Source organism: Coenobita brevimanus, chromosome 74 (genome assembly GCF_032717465.1).
Source record: "Coenobita brevimanus isolate Jiangsu-jjx chromosome 74, ASM3271746v2, whole genome shotgun sequence".
In the NCBI taxonomy this organism is placed as follows: domain Eukaryota; kingdom Metazoa; phylum Arthropoda; class Malacostraca; order Decapoda; family Coenobitidae; genus Coenobita; species Coenobita brevimanus.
The window spans coordinates 2,132,964-2,146,544 of NC_137027.1; the positions used below are offsets into that span (position 1 = coordinate 2,132,964).

The 13,581-nt window shown below is 42.3% G+C and overlaps 2 protein-coding genes across 2 annotated transcripts in view; both read left to right on the forward strand.

The window, feature by feature from the left end:
* The first annotated feature begins 1,107 nt into the window (after positions 1-1,107).
* Positions 1,108-6,023, forward strand: LOC145407654 (uncharacterized). The gene is made up of 4 exons (XM_080278525.1): positions 1,108-1,125; positions 1,947-2,128; positions 4,415-4,657; positions 5,858-6,023. Exons 1-4 carry the CDS (start codon positions 1,108-1,110, stop codon positions 6,021-6,023), a joined length of 609 nt encoding a protein of 202 aa, XP_080134651.1.
* A 6,719-nt stretch (positions 6,024-12,742) lies between these two features.
* Positions 12,743-13,581, forward strand: part of LOC145407655 (discoidin domain-containing receptor 2-like) — a 99,364-nt gene continuing 98,525 nt past the window's right edge. Inside the window, exon 1 of the mRNA XM_080278526.1 lies at positions 12,743-12,893. Within this exon, the coding sequence (XP_080134652.1) occupies positions 12,743-12,893 (151 nt within the window). The remainder of the gene's footprint in view (positions 12,894-13,581) is intronic.

Here is a 13,581-nt window from a genome sequence, read left to right on the forward strand (position 1 = left end):
CAGAAGTGTGAAGTGGAAGCGGTGGAATAGAGGGTGTAACTTTTGTCTCTGGCTGTACACTTCCCCTCGCTCTTAGCTTATCTCTGTGCTATCGCCCAACAGATAACACTTATCAACAAAACTAAGGCGCACCAGTGGAATGTCCAATTTCTGTCTCCTTCTCTCTCTCTCTCTCTCTCTCTCTCTCTCTCTCTCTCTCTCCAGCCTACACCACACTATTCCAGCCTACACCACACTATTCCAGTCTAAACCACACTATTGCTCTGCCTACATCACACTATTCCAGCCTACACCACACTATTCCAGCCTACACCACACTATTCCAGCCTACACCACACTATTCCAGCCTACACCACACTATTCCAGCCTACACCACACTATTCCAGCCTACACCACACTATTCCAGCCTACGGGGAGACCTCTAGTGGTGAAAGGATTAGGCACCAACTCCATTAACTTTATCTGATAAAACACACACTGGTATCACTCAAGCCTCTCCAACTTTCAACCGTTTTCTGATATAACGTTATCTTATACAATTTCTTCCCTGTGTATACACTGTACATAATTTTAACCTGTTGTTATTACTATTCAAAGGTACGAAAAATGAGGAATGTTGAAGGAATGGTTAGAAAATAGGGTCCATTGTTTTGCCGTGTGTGTGTGTGTGTGTGTGTGTGTGTGTGTGTGTGTGTGTGTGTGTGTGTGTGTGTGTGTGTGTGTGTGTGTGTGTGTGTGTGTGTGTGTGTGTGTGTGTGTGTGTGTGTAGCAGTATCAGGGTAGCGGTGATAGAGCGTGGTAGTGATGGTGGTGGTGATCGTGATTGTGATAGCCGTGGTGCTATTGTCTCGCTCCTGTGGTGGTTGTAGTAGTCGCTGTGGTCGTAAGAGTGGTGGTGGTGGTGGTGGTGGTGGTAGTGGCTGCAGGGACAGTGGTGGCAGTGAAGGTGACTGTGGTGGCTACAGGGACAGTGGTGGCAGGGAAGGTGACTGTGGTGGCAGTGGCGATAGTGGTAGTGAGGGTGGTGGTGGTGAGGGTGGTGGTGAGGGTGAGAGTAGCGTTGAGGAGCAGTGATTTTGTCTGTAGTGGTGTTTTGTTGCAGTGGTGATGATAGTGCTGGCGCTGGTGAGAGGCAGTGGTGGCGACTGTCATAATGTTGGCTGAATTATTATGGAAGAGGATATAGTGGTGATCTCCGTGTACCTTTCAGGCTCCTCTACACTATATAAACCCTATTCGTATATCTGATTACATTTCCAAAGAATACTGCCTTTCCTTCATCAGCAATCTTTCTCACTTGATTTCGCCTATTCCCACAATTAACAAAACCAGAGAGTAACGCATTTACTTTAATAACACTCTTCCACCTTTGGGTCCCACTTTATCCTCTAATGCACTTCTCTGTTAACCCTCCCACCTTTGATTAACACTTTTATATTTGATGTCCATTCTTTCTGTTCGTGATACCAAAGAATATTGCATCTACCTCATTACTAGCTTTCCTTCCTTGATTCCGTCGCTTCTTCCTACGTGTATGATCAGTGAAGTGATGACTAATACAATGAGATAGCGACGAGAACAAAGACAGAACAAAACCCACAAAACAGAGCCCCATGTCTGTCACTCAGTTCAACCCGACGGGATGGGAGGTGAGGGACACAGAGACGTGGAGGCGACAAGAAAGGGGTGAAGAAAAGACGTGGCGAGGAAGAGGAAGGGGTGAAAAGGATAAATGCACAAGTCCAGATATGGATTTAAAGGAGATATGGGGAGAGGGAGAGTGGAAAGACAAAGAGACAAGGGGAGAGCGAGACAGGAAGGAAAAAGAGACATGCAAAGGTAGAGATATGGACGCAAAAGAGACATGGGCGGACAGAGAAGGGAGTGAGAAAGAGACATGGAGAGACAGAGAAAAGAATGAGAAGGAACCATGGGGAGACCGAAAGAGGAGTGAGAAAGAAGCATGGAGGGATCGAGAAAACGGCGAGAAGAGAGATAATGACGAGAACAGAAAGGTGAAAGAAGATGCAGATGATGAAGATGAAGAAGATGAAGCTGATGATGAGCTAGCGCCACTGACTCCTGGCCTGGGGGAGGAGAGGCGTTCCCGAGTGGGCCGACTTGACTGGTGAGTGGAAATAATTAAATGCAAAGTAAACCCTTTCCCTGGTGTGGACTCAGGTGTTTTATTTACCGTAACACCAGATAATTATATTTACCTGAGTGAAGTGTTAGCAGTACTTGGCTAAACCCTTCAATCTGATAGTGTTTTTCTTATTACATTCTCTTGTCATACGGTTATTTCAGCTCCAAGGGAAGGAGTTTAATTTAAAATAGATTAATTTTTGGGTCCGTTTTACATACAAACAGAATGAAAAGTATTACCATTATTACACCATCAATGTCATTCAGTATGACACTACTAAGAAAAATGTTATATAAAATGTTATCTTTTCTTACTGGTGGTCTTGCCTACTCCGTTTGTAGAAAGCAAATTTATAAGTAGTTCATGAGAATGTTATACGTAACTACCAAACATAGGCAACGCTACGCTGTTGCAACCCTGCACCTGATCAAACACATACCACCCCCCCTCCTCCCTGCACACCTAACCAAGCGCACTACGGACCTCATCCCCCCCCCCCCAATCTTTTCTTTTAGAGGTGGGCGTAAGGAGAACGCCTTGAGGACACATAACCTGGGCCCTTCAGATTCCTTGCGCAGGTCACATTGAAATGTCTGAAAAATTTAATTTTTCTTTACTTTTTCATTATTTAAAAAAATACTTAAGACACAGCATTCTACCTATCAAAGGGCACCAGTTCACTATAAGACACATAACTCTGTGAAATTTCATGACTCTATAATGAATACTTTCTGAGTTCTGGTCCGGCAAAGAAACCTATACGCCCGGCCACCCGACCTGTCGCCAACCCTATGGACGGACACCTATTGATCCCCTTGATAACAACACCCTCCTCTGACTTTGTCATGTGGAAGGTAAAAACTGCTTTTCAGTCACGCGTCAGATAAGTAAACATTCGAGGACCGGGAGGGAATATTAGAAGATTGGGTGGTTTAATAATATCAGGTGTAATAAAGGCGCTTTCCTTCCATAAAATATTAATACTACCAGAGTGGATAAATAGAAGGCAAATAACCAGAACAAGCAATGCGCAAGCCTAAAATCAAACAGTAGGACAATCAGTGCTACAGGTAACAATAGGTATATAACCAGAACACATATATGATAATTAGAACAGGCAATCAATAGGAGATCTGATGAAACAAAGAGGCATAACAACAGGGCATACAATCAGTGAAGCAAGTAGCAATAATGCATATAATCAACGAAAGAGGTAACAATAGGGATGAAATTAGAATAGGATACAATAGGACACGCACTCAATGCAACAGGCATTTGTGTAGCATGCAATCAAAACACGAGACCCCTACAGATCTAGCGCGACATTTATATTTTTTTCTGGTTAGTACTTCACAATTCTGTTCGCTGAAAGAGGCGTCCCCTTGGAGTGAATTAATGAATGAAGGCTGTATCTAATCCTTCCATAAAAAAAAAAAAAAAAATCTCTTCTCGCAAAACAAATTATCTCGTTTGTCGGCAGCAGGTTAGCGATTACGACGGGGCAGAGGGTCAACAGATAAGGCAGCAGTCACTAACCCTCTGCTTACTGATTATGCTTATCGTGAACTGCAGTCGTGATGCGTATGAGTCAGTGATGTTAGCCCTGTCTGTTGTAATATGTTTTAAGTCAGCCAAACCTAATCTAGCTCCTGTAATAAACTCTAACCTAATATAGCCTCTCTTAACTAACCTTGATGTTATCCCTGTTTTATATGTTTTAATTCACACTTAATATAGCTCCTACAGTGTATTCTAACCAACTCTTACCTACCACAGTCAGTCCCTATTACCTAGCCTAACCTAGCTTTTGTTACACTAAACCTAACCTAGTCTCTGCGGTATATTCTAACCTAAATGAAACTTAACCTTGCCCCTGCAGCCCCAAGTTCCCCTAACGTACTCTATACTAAGCTGTCCTAACCTGCCAAGCCTTACCCTACCCTACCATACTTAAATATGATGATAAAAATGTACACAAGTAAATTCTCGCTACATTTACAGTCCACCCTTTCAAAAACTGCCAGTGAGAAGATGATGGTGATGATGATGATGATGATTAGTATACAAATATTTTTATCATCGTGAATTCAGCAGGGAGGCGTTTGGAAAGGAGGGTATAGTGCGTAGAAGGGAATACAGGGGTCAAGAAAAGGGCAATGTAAAGTTAGGATTTTGATGATGAAAATTAAGAGGAAATTGGTGATAAAGGTGATTAATGAACGCAGGCAAATATTCCTTGTACTGACCTGTTCACATCCCTCCAACCAGGTGCCACTGTCGAAATTGTGCGAAGATGTCGAGAGAGGATGAATGTCGGTGCTGCCACGAGGACGAGGGTGTGTGGAGCAAGATTCTGGAGGACGAGAGCAGCAGCAGTGGTACCAGCGCTTACTCCTGCGTGGTGACCCATCCATTCTTCACCTCCGTCTGCCTCAACCCGTACGCGCTCCAAGCACTGCACTCCAGGGACGCCCAGTTGTATGGTTATGAGGAGCGACTGCCACTGCATGAGTGAGTTGGGAGAGGGTGAGAGGCAGCACGATGACAGGGGGAAAAGGAGGGAAGGTATCAAGAAATAAGCACAAATTACATAACAACAGAATCGACTGACCCTTTCGAGGTCGCTGGTTTTAGGGTATAATTATGATCAGGAGTCTCAGAGAAGGATAGACTCTCCCCAAACACCAATTCCTCCAAAACCGGAAAAAGAAAGTGAGGAGACCACAATATAGTGCTGAAAAACTGTCATGAAATTTATAAAAGGACACATGAAAAACACATTCTGCACTATCCTTACCTGTATAAGAATGTAACATTAAATTACCATTAGGCACATTACAATGATGTTCTGTGGTTACATGAATGTTAGGATCCTAACGTCTCTCATCACCTCTGAACCACTTTTTCCCATCTGATAGTTTCTCCACCAGGCACAAAACACCACCACCTTCTCCAATTTCCATTTTTTCCCTCGCTCTATAGACTCCTCGTCCTTTGTCGACGACAATTTACTCCTAAGTTGAATAAAAGTGTCTAGTGGAAGCCAATATTAAATGGCTAAAATCGTTCCCGTCTTCACTGTTGGATCATCCTTCTCAAACTCTCCTTTCCCCCTCTCTCTAACCGCCCCTAAATCTCCTTTCTACTCCCCCAGTTGCTCTTTTCTCCTTCTCCAGTATTCTTTTCTCTTCCTTCAGTCATTTCTTCCTCTCTAATTCACCTTTCCTCTCCCACTCTGTCAATCTGGAGGAACTCTGTCATCCTGTACCCTCTCTAACTCTCTCTTCTCTAACTCCCCATTTTCCTTCTCTAACCACCTATGGATTCCCATATCCCCTCCTACTCCACCTCTCAAATTCTCTTTCTCTAACTCTCCGCTGCAACCTTTAAAAAGCTACCGGATCGCCTCGTACCGTCTCAAAACCCAATTTTTTGTCTCTTCCTAACCTCCCCACCCCATCCTCTTCCCACTCTAACTGCCCTTAGGTAAACATTCCTTCACTTCCAGTTCCCTCTTCTCCACCTCAAACTCTCCACTCCTCATTACCTTCCCACCTCCTACCCTCTCTAACCTCCCCTCCCTCCTTGCCCCTCTCTAACTCACCCCTTTCCCTCCCTGACCTCCCCTAAAACCCCCTCTCTTCTTCTCTAATCCCTTTCCTTCCTCTCCAATATTCCGCTTCCTAATCCCTGTCATTTCCACCCCATCAGGAAGTACCGCGTCACCTCGTACCGTGCCTTCGTGGACTACTATCATGGTCAGCTGGAGTATGAGGTAGAGTGCCGCCACCTGCCCTCCTGCGCCATGTCCACCATCAAGGCACACTTCCAGGACCACGCCTTCATGGTCAGGGTCCCGGGATACTCACCACTCTGACCCCAGATCAACTTCAGTCTCCCCTGTCTGTGAAAAAAAAAAAATCAAGTGAACAACTGAATGATAAAGTGTCTTGCTTCATCTGTTAAAACAACTACCTTACATTTGTCACTGAAAAAAGGGTAAATGTAAGAAGTGTTTATTTCACTCACACTTAAATGCTTTATTGTGACTACCGCCGCAGCTCTCTCAAGTGGCAAAAACTACACAGCCTTTGGGTGTTTACAAATAGTTAACGCTCGTCTACTTTGTCAAGGAACAAGAAAAACCAGTTCGTGTTCGCCTGTTTAGATATAGCAGGTACTAGTTCACATCTACCTACTCGACCGTCTCTGCAAAAACATCAGTGTATGTTCAAGTTTTGTGCCTTATTCATTTACGTCACTCCGTCTCTTGTTGGCAGCTATACTCTTTGTACTCCAGCTTGGCCTGAAATTGCCATCTCTCCATCTTGAATGCCAAGCTGTAAGAATAGATTATGATGGTGCTAGTCGCAGTGTTAAGGAAAGTACAGCGGTAGCACTGCCTCTTTCTGCCACACAGCTACATGAAATAAGCTGCAAAAGGACGAAAATCCGGGACAAGCTAGGGAAGAGATAATATAGTGGTTCATATGTCTGTCTGGAAACAAAATATAATAGCTCAAACTCGTATACTCACCTGTCTCTAGGGAAAATTAGTGAATAGCAGAATCTTAATTACATAAACTACCCTGTCTGGCAAGGATAAATAAATCTTAATATTCCTCACTTTCATTATCTTTCCCACATGCTACACTGGCTCTGAACGGGGTTGGTGAATGCACAGATTTTTTTTTTTTTTTTTTTTTTTTTTAAACTAATAAGACGTCTAAAATGGGTGTTGACAATGCGTTTTTAAGTACTGTATCTTTACATGTTCGCACACAGTCTCCATCTTTACATGTTAGCACACAGTCTTCATAACAAGACAAACTGATGCTGAGAAGCCCAACACAGCCATTAAAAATACTAGCTTTCATAATTATACACTGGTCGTATTAAAGGCACTCCTTCCTCATTCGTACTTTGCCAGCACGGGGAAGGAATAATTCTGGTTATCATTCTTCCTCCGAGAAAAAGGCCCTATCCAGTAGTAGACTGATACAGATACAGGCGCCTATTCCTCCTTACAAAACTGGCACCAGTACAGACGCCAAATATTGTAAGTGCCTTTGAAGGGTTCGTAACACCTCCTCACCGGTTTATTCTGAACATTACACCTCAGTATCCTCTTGCATGTTACTGATGCAAACCCTCGATATTAAAAAGATATAAACAGCACAAAAGAGATTGTCAAGGCATTATCTAATTTCAAAAGAATCGTTGAGGAAAAGCTGCCCCGAAGCCTCTAACATCAGCAACAACACAGCCCCTGGACCCGTACGTTGGATGAAACTGGACCTGAGGTATTTTAAGCCGCATATATATTTCAGTGTCTGGCAGTTCTAAGTAAGGTAACTAAACTTTCTGTCTGATGTTAAATTTTCTCTGACCTCTTCAATCTCGAGACGTATTTTTCGTTTTAATCAGGCCACAAAAGACGATTTCACTCAGCGATTATATCTAACTATGCTGGAAGTTGCATCTCACCCCTCCAGTTAAAACGGGCAAATCGTCTGATGATAGGAGAGTAAAACTGCTCATACACTCATTCACCATCTTCAAGACGTTAATCAGTTGCATGGTGTATACAGTACTTTCAGAATTCATGCAAAGTTCCTGATCCAACCATACCCTGATGCAAAATAAATAATCGTTTTTTATTACCTGCCGCCTTATTAACCTCAATCTAACACACACAACGCCATTAGATGCTCTGATTAATGATATCCCCATTTGTCAGTTCCCTCCTACAGTTTAATCTCTTATATCATCTAAAAATTCAGTTTGTTTGATTACTCGTGAGGAAGTAAGGATCTCTCTCTCTCTCTCTCTCTCTCTCTCTCTCTCTCTCTCTCTCTCATAGGGTATATTTCTTTTTACCTCCCTCTATTTAGTTATGAGCTCGTTATATTCTCTCTCTCTCTCTCTCTCTCTCTCTCTCTCTGATAGGGTATATTTCGTTTTACCTCCCTCTGTATAGTTATGAGCTCCCTATATTCTCTCTCTCTCTCTCTCTCTCTCTCTCTCATTGCTACAGCGTTCACATCCTTGCCTTAATATCGCTAAAAGACCCAGTTCCTTTATATTCAAGGCAGAAAACACGAAGAGGTATACCAGAAGGTCTCTCTCTCTCTCTCTCTCTCTCTCTCTCTCTCTCTCTCTCTCTCTCTCTCTCTCTCTCTCTCTCTCTCTCGATAAATAGATAGATCGCCAGGTAAACAGATAAACATAGATAGACAGATAGACAGACTGATAGACAGATACTTATAAATATATATATAAACTAAATGAGAAATGCGAATTAAAAGGAGGGAAAAAGAATGACGAACAAGAGGAAACAAACAAGAAAGAAAGAAAGAAGGGTGAAGATTAAAGAGCAAAGAATAAAGAAGGAAGGAGGAAAGATGGAAGGAAGAGTGGAAGACAAAAGACTGAACGTTGAGTTGAAGAAAAGAGGGGTAAAGGAAGGAAAGAGTGAGGATAATCGACACACGGAGAGAGAGAGAGAGAGAGAGAGAGAGAGAGTCCTATTTTAGCTCACTTTTGACACACAGGTGTTTAAACTCCTCATAAAATCAATTACCACCTCGTTCGTGCCCCTGTGTGTGTTTTGCGTATATGTGTGCAGGTGTGTGTGTGTGTGTGTGTGTGTGTGTGTGTGTGTGTGTGTGTGTGTGTGTGTGTGTGTGTGTGTGTGTGTGTGTGTGTGTGTGTGTGTGTGTGGCTTGTAAGTAGTCATAAACGTGGGTACATAAAATTTAATTGTATAGGCTTCAGTAAATGCTTTTCAGAGAGAGAGACAGAGAGAGAGAGAGAGAGATGGCTTTATACATTTGGCTTTACACAGGATAAGGCTATTACCAGCTCTGATAGTAATACCGTTCAAAAATTACATAAAACAGCATATTAACGGGTCAGATACAGAAATAAAACCATGAAAAGATGCTAGGGCGCCATGGAAGATCCATGGGGGAATATCAGCAGGGAAAAAAGAAGGCTGACACTTATAAGGAAGCAGAACTGGGGAGCCTTCTAATACCAGGGGAGAATATCAACGTGGTAAATGCGGAAATAATACCGATAGGCCTAAGAAAGCGATGGTGGGAAGCCTCTTAATCTCAGCAGAGTATTTTCATGTCTTCTATGTAAAATAGTGCTAAAGAGGGACGCCTTCATGTGGTGGTACTGATATGACTGGACTGTGGGGCTGCCCCGTAAAACAAACGTCCCTCAAGTCCCTCCCTGTTTCCCAAAAGGAGGATGGTAGACTGCAGGAGGACAACTAAATCAGTGAGTTTACATTTCAGATGATCCTGGGCCTGCCACTACTACTACTACCACCGCTGCTGCTGCTGCTACTTCTGCAATATGTATAACACAAACTGGTAAGAATGAGGTGCCGGGAGCCTCCTGCCCTATACGGAAATATACAGGTGCGCAGAGGTGCGTGGTAGCCTTCAGATGTTATGAAAATATGGTGTGTCTAGTGAAAATTCCCTCTTGACATAAGGAAGGCAAATGTCAATCGGCCCTTCAGTACCGGCACTTTTTTTTCTATTTATATCTACCTTAGGAGCTTAAGAGACGCCTCTTGTAAACTAGTGCTAGAAGCAATATTCATATACCCCTTTCGATACAACGATATATATATTTTTATGTGTGTGTGTGTGTGTGTGTGTGTGTGTGTGTGTGTGTGTGTGTGTGTGTGTGTGTGTGTGTGTGTGTGTGTGTGTGTGTGCGCGCGCTACTGCCAGACGGTTTTAAGCATTTGATAAAAGATCTATTTTTCTTCTTTCTTTTAGGAACTAATAATTCCACGAAAACGTCCCTTTCTGAACTCTGCCTTTTTTTTTTTTACCAGGCTCTGTTAAAAGTTGCTCTGATACGCAGGACTGCTGAGCCTTAGGGAAAGGGCTATTAAATCTACGCCCAGAGTTGGACACACACCATCCATCCATCCATCCATTGCCAGACGCCATGTATCCCAAACGGGGTGGCCAAGGGCTTAGAGTTGTTTTACAGGGAGGGGCACTAATCCTCCACCAACCCCACTTGACACACAAATTATGAAAATAAGAAATATTGTACTGTAAGGAGTGTTATTTAATGATTAGTACAAAATATAATAGTTATTCCTAATTTTGCCGTATCCTCTCTTTGCTGTACAATAAAAAGCGAATACCGATGGCTATATTTTTGCAGTAACTTTGCTATATTTTTACTTGCATGGAAATATTTATCCAGAAGTTGTCGCATTTCCATATATATATTTACGTATACAGTCAGGAAATGTTTGTATTTCATCTTGGTGTCGCAACTGGCACCCTGAAAGCACAAAATGTAATCAGGTGTCTTGGAGTTTAAGATGCACTGACACTACAAAACCTGATCAAGTTAATTGTCATAAAACGTGAGTTATTTGAATTTATCAAGTACATGCTGAAAGAAGAAAAAACTACCTTTAGGTTACCTAGATATACCAATACATGTATCTATCTATATCTATCTATCTACCTATCTTCCGGTAACCACTTGTAAGTTTACAGGTGTCCTGAGTCTGAAGCATCTATATTATAATGATCCGATTTCACTATGTTTGTTGGTTCGTCCATCTGTTACCGTAACACAGCAAAAACGGCGCATTGTAGCGCAATTATTGTCAGAGCAAGGTAACACAAAAATGCTCTAATTTGAAGAATAAAACAATTTCCAGTCCAATTGGTCCACCGGTTCCCGAGTTATGACTCAATTCTGGCATTTTGACATCGAGCTGCTTCAGTGGCCTTTAGGCGAAGAACTTTCTTTGTGGGCATTGAAGTTACCATAACACACCCAAAACTACGCAAAGCAGTGCAATTTTTGTTATAACAGAGTACTGCTAAAATGCTCAAACTTGAAGAATAAAAGTTTCCCGTCCAATCGGGCCACTGGTTCCCAAGTTGTGACTCATTTCTGGCCTTTTGACATCGAGCGGAGAAGCGAGTATATTATAAAGGAAGTAATTTTAGAGGCCTACGTGGAAATTGTGGAAGCAAACGGGATATGTATTATGATAAATACATAGCTTTTCTTTACTTCTCTCCTTTTTGGCATTATTTTTATTCCTTCTTCCGTTTCATCTCTACTACTTCCTTTCGCCTATTTCATTTTCACGTTCTTCCTTCCTGTCTCCCTCTGTCTCCTCATTCTTATCCCTCCCGGACGGAGTCCGGCAAGGTATTGTTCTTGGTCGAGTTTCTTTGTTGGAATTGTTACGGAAAAACACCAGAATGAAATTTCATGAAACTTTCAAGATATGTGGGCATTGGTCCCAAAAAAAAAGTGATTAAGTTTTGGAGGCAATCGAGTGGCCCTGAAAGGTCAAAATCAAGGTCACGGATTTTCAGAGGGCTATAACTTGAAACTATTTAAAGATAAAGATATTTACCATAATAACCATAAAGGAACTCCTATACGGGCTTCCATCTGCCACCAAGGCCACTGACCTTGAGTGACCTGAAAGGTCAAACTCAAGGTCAAGGATATTTAGGGAGCTATAACTCGAAACTGGTTGCAGACTGATAGTTAATATTATCAACATATGGGAAGCCCCACATGGGCTTTTAATTGGTATCATGACCTTTGACCTTAAGTGACCCTGAAAGGTCAAACTCAAGGTCACGGTTATTCAGGGGGTTACATCTCGAAACTGGGTGAAGACTGATATTTACTATTATCGATATATAGTAAGTCCCATATGAGTTTTATTTCGTACCATGACCTTTGACCTTGTGACCATGATAGGTCAAACTCAAGGTCACGGATATGCATGGGGCTATAACTCAAAATTAGCTGAAGACAGAGATATTTATTATTTTCATGAAATAGGAAGTCTCATATGGGCTTTCATTTGACACCATGACCTTTGACCTTGAGTGAATTTGAAAGGTCAAGCGCAAGAGCACAAATTTTCAGTGGGCTCTAACTTGTATACGGTTGGAAATAAAATAACTGCTTTCGGGCGAGGTTTGTTATGCCTGGCACCACTTGTCTTATCCTTTTTACTTTTCCCCTCCTCGCTTCATTCCTTCACACATCTACTCCTCTCCTCTCCCTGCGCCCAGCAAGCTTCCTCCTTCTCTCTCATCCTCCGTCTTTAGATCCTTCCTTCCTTCTTTCCTAATTCCTCCCTCACTTCGTCTTTCTTTCCTCCCTCCCTTCCTTCTCCTTCCTACCGTTCCGTCCTTCATTCTGCAAATATCCTTTCCTTTCCTTTGTCTCGCTCTCTTCCCCACTACTTCTCTTACCCTCTCCCTTCTCCCCAAATCCCACTTTCCCCTCTCTTCTGCCCACTCCTCTCTCTCCTCAATCACGCTCGTCTCTCTCTCTCTCTCTCTCTCTCTCTCTCTCTCTCTCTCTCTCTCTCTCTCTCTCTCTCTCTCTCTCACTTTTACTTGAGCAAAATTGTCTGTAAGCAGCACCATCAGAGCCGTTCCCTGTGATTGAAAGCGAGAGAGAGAGAGAGAGAGAGAGAGAGAGAGAATAAGTTACACACACTCACACACACACAAATATCATCATCATCGCCACCAACTGCGTATTATTTCAAGAGGAGTAATGGAGAGGAAACAGACGCCAAAAATTCTAACACCAAATCCAGTGAAACTCAACATCGTGGCCAGTGACATGAGTCGCATCCGTATATACATCACCTCAGCAGTCAAGGCTTCAGCAGACAACAACAACAACAACAACAACACTAAAAACAGTAATATGAACCGAAATTAAAACAACTCTATTAACAACAACAACAACAATAATAACAATAATGATAACTACAATACTATTTAAAACAAGAATTACAACTGCAAATTAAAACAACAATAACAACCATAGAAACAACAACAAAACTATAATTTCCAACAAGAACAACATTATAATTTCCATGCTTACCTTGTGTCGTGTCAGTACTAATGGGATGGGCAGCAGCCAGCACCAAGATCAGTAAAACGGTAATACAGTAGTCAGTGTATCCAGTACATATGTCACACCCATTCACTTATCATTCAGGCCCACTTGAAAAACACCAATAAAAACTAGAAAGCACCCAGAGAACGCACACCTCCGCCAATGCCATTGCCATCAAAAAGGATCTGGATCCGGATCCTTGGATAAAAGATCCGAATCCGGAACCTTTTTAAAGGCAATGGTATTGAGATCCGCCCCAATATTTAATCAGTTCTTTCTTGGTCCATGGCCCACCTTTCCACAATATTTTATTGAAAGTCATTGTCAACTTTCGGAGATATTGTGCGGGATTCTCTGGATCCGGACCTGGATCCGCCTTAATTTTTAATAACTTCTTCCTTGGCCCATGGCCCACCCTTACACAAAATTTCGTCAAAATCAGTCCATAACTTTTTTAGTAAAGTTTCTAACAGACAAACAAACAGACA

Bases quoted from the DNA above. Each gene is read 5' to 3' on its own strand.
- LOC145407654 (XM_080278525.1), top strand. The intron at 2,129-4,414 runs GTGAGTGGAAAT...CCCTCCAACCAG, and splicing joins CGAGTGGGCCGACTTGACTG to GTGCCACTGTCGAAATTGTG. The intron at 4,658-5,857 runs GTGAGTTGGGAG...CCACCCCATCAG, and splicing joins GAGCGACTGCCACTGCATGA to GAAGTACCGCGTCACCTCGT.